The sequence below is a fragment of the Nematolebias whitei genome, chromosome 21 (assembly GCF_014905685.2).
Source record: "Nematolebias whitei isolate Nwh7 chromosome 21, NemWhi1, whole genome shotgun sequence".
In the NCBI taxonomy this organism is placed as follows: Eukaryota; Metazoa; Chordata; class Actinopteri; order Cyprinodontiformes; family Rivulidae; genus Nematolebias; species Nematolebias whitei.
Window position 1 is genome coordinate 17,973,199 of NC_056518.1, and position 7,633 is coordinate 17,980,831.

At 38.6% G+C, this 7,633-nt stretch overlaps 2 protein-coding genes across 3 annotated transcripts; one reads left to right on the forward strand and one right to left on the reverse strand.

The window, feature by feature from the left end:
- Positions 1–2,607: 2,607 nt before the first annotated feature.
- Positions 2,608–4,554, reverse strand: LOC119426936 (NPC intracellular cholesterol transporter 2). 2 transcript variants are annotated; one of them, XM_037694507.1, is made up of 5 exons: positions 4,489–4,554; positions 4,164–4,265; positions 3,674–3,781; positions 3,419–3,591; positions 2,608–3,154 (listed from the first exon to the last, which is right to left on the reverse strand). In XM_037694507.1, the coding sequence occupies exons 2-5, from the start codon at positions 4,243–4,245 to the stop codon at positions 3,071–3,073; spliced, it is 447 nt and encodes a 148-aa protein (XP_037550435.1). In that variant the 5' UTR covers positions 4,246–4,265; positions 4,489–4,554; the 3' UTR covers positions 2,608–3,070. The 2 variants fall into 2 exon arrangements, with proteins under 2 accessions (XP_037550435.1, XP_037550436.1); XM_037694508.1 differs by lacking the exon at positions 4,489–4,554 and adding an exon at positions 4,376–4,459.
- Positions 4,555–5,106: 552 nt separating this feature from the next.
- Positions 5,107–6,907, forward strand: isca2 (iron-sulfur cluster assembly 2). The gene is made up of 4 exons (XM_037694543.1): positions 5,107–5,204; positions 5,388–5,568; positions 5,994–6,109; positions 6,206–6,907. The coding sequence occupies exons 1-4, from the start codon at positions 5,116–5,118 to the stop codon at positions 6,378–6,380; spliced, it is 561 nt and encodes a 186-aa protein (XP_037550471.1). The 5' UTR covers positions 5,107–5,115; the 3' UTR covers positions 6,381–6,907.
- The last annotated feature ends 726 nt before the right edge of the window (positions 6,908–7,633 follow it).

The following is a 7,633-nucleotide window of genomic DNA, read 5'->3' on the forward strand; positions in this document are numbered from 1 at the left end:
GCCTGGATATTATGCAAATGTCCTCTGATGGAGGACATTTGCAAACTGAGGTGTACCGCAAACCCACCCGCACACCAGTACTTGCAGTTTGACTCCCATCACCCGCTGGAGCACAAGTTAGGATTCATCTGGACTCTGTACCACAGAGCAGACAGCGTCCTGACAAACTGGACTGGAGCCAGGCAGAAAGAGAAATCCTACACAAGACAGGCTCTAGAGCAATGTGGATATCCTAACTGGGCCTTCCTGAAAGCAGAGAAGAAACCCAAACAGGACTCCAGTCAGCCATCAGGTGAAAAGGAGGAACCCAGACCAGTGGTCATTCCGTATGTTGAGGGAGTATCAGAGAAACTGAGATGTTTATTTTCTAAACGCAACGTCCCAGTGGCTTTTAAACATCAAAATACATTACGGCAAAGACTGGTTCATCCTAAAAATCCAGTCCCCTGGCACAAACAGAGTAATGTTGTGTATGCTGTTCAGTGTCAGGAGGGTGATCAGTCTTACATCGGGGAAACTAAACAGCCACTGGCCAAAAGGATGGACCAGCACAGAAGATCAACATCATCAGGCCAGGACTCTGCGGTCTACACTCATCTCCAGGCCAGCGGTCACTCTTTCAGTGATGAAGATGTTCACATCCTGGATAGAGAGGAACGATGGTTTGTGAGAGGAGTAAAGGAGGCCATCTTTGTGAAGAGAACATGTCCATCGTTAAAAAGAGGCGGAGGCCTCCATGTTCAACTGTCCCCCTCTTACAATGCTGTTGGTGCTAGTATCACTCAGCCCCCTGTGAATAGCAAGTGGATATCAGGGTGCTAACGATCAATTGTTAGGCTGATGGTCTTCATTAATCATGTGAACAGCTATTTGGCTGTCACCAGCAAACTGGTTGATCCACTGAAGGCGCTCAGAGTTTGTTGCAGCTCCTCAGTCTGACGAAAAGTTTCAACAAGAATCCATCCAGAGCACCAGACTGTGTTACTTTAGAGTGGCAGAGAAGATTTGGAAAGTTATTCATGGGTGAAACCAGTTAACTCAGCTACAAAACCCAACAAAGTTAAATCAGATCCTGGACGGGTTCTTTTTGTTGAGACGTTTCGCCCTTCATCTAAAAGACGTCACCAGTCCAAAGAGCCACAACAAACTCACTCATATAGCACCTACACATAGTGGGTCAACCAGTTTGATGGTTACGTTATGTAAATTCCCGACAGCAGGAAGTGTGATGTGGCTTTGATTTCTATCAAAAATGTCAACCATTTTAAACTTCCACTCATTGTGATACCTGCTGATCTGTACCTGTACCTACATCAGAGTCTCAGCCTGCTGGACAAGAAAAACTGGGAGGTACACCTGCACCTACACCTGCACCTGCCATTCTGTGTTCGTTTCTTCTTTCTGTCCTCAAACCCAGCCGGTCGATGGCCACTCATCCTGAGCCTGGTAATTCTGGAGGTTTCTTCCTGTTAAAAGGGAGTTTTTCCTTTCCACTGTTGCCTTTGTGCTTGCTCAGGATGAGATTGTGATGAAGTAAAGCTTCAACGCATCTGCAGGCTTCCTTTAGATAGTGAACTTTATTAATTGGCTTTTGTATGCGTGAATGTTTCTGTAGTGTCCTGAGACGACCTTGTTGTGATTTGGCGCTGTATAAATAAACTAAATGGAACTGATTGTGTTAAGACGGTTTTTGGAGTCCGCCCTCTCCCCTACCAACTCGTTTGAGGCAGTGATGGCCAGTGGTTCAAAACATCAAAGTTCATGCTCAATAATCCAACAGGTCCTCTGGACCACAACAAAACATGTCTCCCAAAAAGAAAATGTCCAGATGACATGATTTAACTTTTTTTTTTAAATAATTAACTCAACTATGTTGCTCACGTTTTTCAAACAAATGTATCATTTAGGAGGAAATAAACTAAGATTTACCGTATTGCCAACAAGTATTACGATAATAGGTCTAATAATTATTTCCTTTTTGTGCGATGCTGTTTAATCCAGAAAACAGCACTCAAATAGCTTAGACCTATTTTTTAAAGACAAACTAAAATGCAATTAACAATGCTACTTTTACCATTGTTTTAAATACTAACCTAATGTTTAGATTTTAAAATCTTAAATAAAAATTATTTTTCATAAAGTACAGAATATTAGACTGCAGCCTTCAAGGACCTGTACAGAAAGTTATTATTTTAAAAGTATTTATCTTCTTATGAAAATGTTTCGGTTATTAAAAAAATTTAAAATAGTGTTTTAGGAGAAGCCCTTCAAAACAAACGCTCTTTTTTGGGGATTAAATTTGACAAAACAAATGAAGCTCTGGCTGTTTTAATGCACCCCTTCAGATAATTCAGCTTTACAAGCAAGAAAAATAAAAAAATCATGTCAGGAACAGCGGATGGATTAAGAAAAAAAAAAAAAAAAAAAAAAAAAAAAAACTTTACTCCTTCAGTTCTGCTCCATTGAAAAGGTTTCAGCACGTGAACGGATCTGCAATAAATTATTTCAGAAAAAAGTTGCTAAAACAAACAGATGCTTGAACAAAGTTATGTTTTAACTACATCTGTACATTTTAGCCAAATGCAATTAAATTACAAGCACAAAGCATTTGATACAAGTTAGACTTTATTAGAAATTTTGTTCAATCTTCAAGGTTTCTTATTCCACAGAGGAGCAAAAGGTCCTCGTTAAAAACGAGAAAAGTTTTAGTGAAAAATGAAAACATGTACTTCTTTCCGACTACACAGCAGCCAGTAAGACTTGCATTTTAGTGGAATGCAGTTCAGGGTGGACAATCATTAACCTCATTTTCACATCTGCAAGCTTTAAAACTGATCACTAGGCGTGCACGTGCACACACACATTCTAAAATCCCCACCACCTTTGATTGCTGCAGCAATCTAGATGCTTGCGCAGTAGAGTCGTGAAATCAAGACAACTTAAAAATCAACTAAATGAATGTATAAAATGAGCTCTTATTAGATTCACTGGCAATATTTAACAATTTTACTCAAAAAAGGTGAATCCCTTAAGCGAAAGGCTAAAGATCTTTTGTCATCTAGGCTCAAAATTAAACAATCTGAACTGGGAATTTGATGCAGAAAAGGTCCTTCGTGTCATCATCTCGCAGCTCCCACTCCACAACCAGCTTTATCTAGAAAAGCAGAAGAGTCGGTGAGCATCATGTCAGGGAAAAAAGGTAATGGGAGAAAAAGATGCATGATTTGTCACACATAAGAAAAAACAAAAAGAATAATAAAAAAAAAAAGAATCACACATACCGAAAAAATGTATATATCCATATGTCAGTCATTATTTTAGCTAAATTACTCATTTTAAAGAAATGAATAAATAATCAATATACCAATTCAACACCATTCAGTCTGTTTTAGTTATCTGGATCTGTGGCGCCACTTACTGCAGGATACTCGGTCTTCACTGGAAGCGTCGCCACATAGTTATACATCAGCTGCTTCTGGATGGGGCACTGGATTCCGGACTTGCAGCCGTCATTCACAGGAATGGGGAAAGGGATCGGGATGGCAGCGACAATACCGTGAACCACAGCTGTGCTCTCTGTGCTATCCACCACTAAAACACAAAATAAGGATTTTTAAATTCGCGTTGAGTTGTTGATCAGAAGGCCTTTAAAAGGAGATGACACCCAACTCACCACTGTTGAATGTCACATTGACGCTGTAGGACTCTCCTTTGTGAAGCTGGCACGGCTGACTGGGACAGGGGTTTATATTCACTTCTACCACTTTGCCAGAGACAGAACCTGAAAACCAAATCTGAGATTTTACAAATGTGCAACTCATACTGAGGTTAATCACATTTAGACAGACCCCTTAAATACAAATACAATTTCAGATCGACGACGTCTTATAATCATCAACTATCACGGATGAGCATTGTCTCATTTTAGCTCATTGATAGAAATCCAATCTTAATCAATGAGACCCAATGAAAGCACTAAAAAAGGCAAAAGATGAGTTATTTAAATTAATCTAATGTGTTCAAGACAAGTAACTAGGAGTTTAAACTCATGGAAAGAAAAGTACTATATTCTTTGAAACGCATTTATCTATGTAGTTTCATATAAGAACTTCAAATCTACATAATAAAGAAGAACTTAAGGTCAAATGCATTTAAAAACTTACCACAGTCAACAAATTTGACTGGTTGCGCACAGGTGAGTCCCACCAAACAGAACAAAACTACGACACCGAGCCGGCTGTCCATGTTTCTGAGTGTGTATTACCCTAAAACAAACACACAAAAAAACTTAATTACAAGATTTTTGTTGTTAAATAAATTAAAGAGAACCCGGAACAAATGTTTAAAATTATGTTTAAAAATATGTCGCACTCACTCCAGCTAAAGTTTATCACGACTTCAATTTTTTGACTTATTGGCAACACAAACACGACAACACTATATTTACTTAAGCGCTCAGAGGCATAAAACTAAATAAACAAAACGTACCTTCTTAAAGAGTACTTCCTCCCTCTACGCCGAAAATAAACGCCTCATCGTCACGCGATTCAAGCCACGCCTATGCTACTTCCGCCTCGTCTCCCCGTTCTTCTTCGTGGATTTTGAAACGGTAGAATCTGCCAAGTTCCTTTACCACCGTCTACTGGTTCATTTGTCCAACCTTTCTTTATGCAGATCGACCTGACCTGAAATCATACACATGGACTAAAATTGTGTTTAAAACGCAAATACGTAAGCATTTGCAGTTATAAGCAATACTTTTAAACGGTCGCTAAGCATCAAAATGGCAAAAATCCCACAAAAAATTTCCTTTCTTCAGTTTTTTTCTTCATCTGGTTTACATATTTTCTACCTGAATCTATATTTTATAAAAATCCATGTTATTGTGGCTATTCTTTGTTCAAAAACACCCCATTGATGAGTGCTATAAATGACAGGAAAAACGTGAGGCATTTAAACGCATCGCACGTAATCAGGGGCGGGTAAAACTCTACATTTTATATTGACAGATGTCCTAACGAATCAAATTGCGGCATCACTAAAAATAGGCGTGTCTATTTGTAAAGTCGAGTATTTTAGCCAATCAGCGTACATGTTTGTGGCTAAAAGGGCGGGATGAAGTTTACTAGCTTGTTTTTAGAGATAATGTCATCGGGTAAAAGTCTGTTAATAACGGCGTCTTGGTCGAAAATATTATTTGCGAGGTAATATTTTTGTCCTCATATTCTAAACACGATTTTGGTTTGCTTTTAACAAAAGTGGTATTTGTAAATAACGTGCGTGGTTAATAGTTTTACCTTGTTTTGTAACACTAGGCTAACAGGTTAGCTCAGTTGCTAATGTCTTTACAGGTTCTAGTTCTCATGAGCACTTTGTCATGTTTTTAGGACTTTTGCTCTTTTGAACAAGCCCAATGTGAGCGAACAGATCCGCCAGCTCCCTCGACACCCCCAAGCCCATTACACAGCGGGGCTCCGGGGCTTCAGCAGCGCCTCTGTCCAGGAGAAGTCCGGGGGTTCGACTCCCTCTGAGGACAACAAAATACACTTGACAGAGTCATGTGTGAAGGTAGGAAGATGCTCTGAATTGTGATGCTGGGACGGATTTGTAAACCATTGACCACTAGAAAGATTGTCTCCTTGGAATCATGTAGGTAGGAATTATAAAAAAAACTTTTGCCCTGTACAGTAAATGTCCAAATAATTTTGCACCATTCGAAGTCCTGATGTAAACATGATGGCAGTTTGACAGTTGAATAATTCAATAAAAAGTATTTTAGGTAAGGTTCTGTGTTTCAGAACATTGGTGTTCCACAAACAAGATTTACATTTATTTAAGGTGTTGGCAAGGTTTTGTGCTGTTCTCTTTAAAATTTACCTTACCCATGTTTACTATTGTTATAAAAGTCAATGAGAAAACAGCTCTAAAAGCATTTACCTATTTTCTGTTGGTGAATGTGTAAAAACTTGATCTGTAATGTTAATTAAATCCAGAGACTATCAGAAATCATGGAGAAAGGCGAGTTCCTGAGAATACACGTGGAGGGAGGAGGCTGCTCTGGGTTCCAGTACAAGTTTTCTGTAGATCGGAACAAGAACGAGGATGACAGGTAAACTCTGCACAAATCCAGCTCTCAAATTATTGTTTGTTATTGATGGCGACGTGTCCTTATCGTGCACCAAATCACTCCTGATTCTGCTCTCAGAGTGTTCGAGGAGGGAGGAGTGGGCGTTATCGTGGATCAGGACAGTCTGGAGTTCGTGAAAGGAGCCACTGTGGACTTCAGTCAGGAGCTGATTCGCTCCACCTTTCAAGTGCTGAAGAACCCTCAGGCTGATCATGGCTGCTCCTGTGGAAGCTCTTTCTCTGTGAAACTATGATCAATACTTTGATTCATCAGTTTAGGAGGTGTTTTAATACAAATTATTATCATATATTCATAAATGCTATTCTTGTTCACCAACAAGATAAGTGTGATTGCTAATTTAAGTCAAAAGCATTAGATCATTCAGGTTAGTCTTGTTCTAAATTAATAATTCTTGTCGTTACATTCAGACATGTTGGCACAATTGCATGAGTATTACCCTAATATGTCGTAAATGTGAGAGATTAATTGCACTACAGCAATGAAGATGTAAGCTTTAATTAAAAAAAAAAAAAAAACACCCATCAGCACATCAAGGTTTAGTTTGTCAAATAAGAAGCTTCACTGCCCCCCAAACGTTTCAAGTCCTTCAGTTAGTTTGACCTGATAGTATGACGTCTTGTCATAATGTTTCATCGGAGTATTTGAAATATTGTCGCCAAAACCCAACCTTATCTGCAGCTCAGACTGGTAATCAAACCTGAATTGATTTAAATGTTGCTGCTGCTAATTTTCCTCAGTAAAACAATAAAAATAGAATGATAGGGGAGTCTTTTTCAATCGTTTGTCGAATTCCTTTGGACAGCTAATTTATATGTTACTGTGTGGGCATCTATTAATGTGCCATGTGTGTGTTCTTGCATCTTGAATTGTAAAATTTCTATCGTAAAGTGTTTCTGAAAAGCACAACGAGAGAACTCACAGCTGCCACCATAAAGTGGTGACCTGAATGATTGGGTTAAAATGAATGATCAACAAATGTATTGATTAATCTGTGTGCTACTTAAATGCACGGTGACAATACAATCATCAGTGTTCCCTGTAATCATCTGTACTTTGGTTTGTTCCAACTAAACCAACGACACAGTTGACGTGTTTGAACACTCAGTTTTCTTTCCATGTAAAAATGTAAATAGGCTAAAACTCTAGCATGAATACAAAGTTTTACGTTACGTTTCATCTGAAATGAATAAAGGTTGATGAAAAATTTCTGTCGTCTGTTGAGTCTTTTATAAGCAACTCAGAAAAAAAGTTAAATTTTTTATGTAGCTATTGGCTAAAAGTAATAAGACCAGACTAAACTTCAATTTAGAACACTAGCTTAAACATTAGTGGTTTACCTTTGGCAGAATTGGCATTAGATTTGTTAACTAGGAATATTTGTAGTAGACTTGGCAGAAGTAGTACTAGTGGTACTGTATATACCCCTTTTCTCTCTCTCTCTCTCTCTCTCTCTCTCTCTCTCTCTCTCTCTCTCTCTCTCTCTCT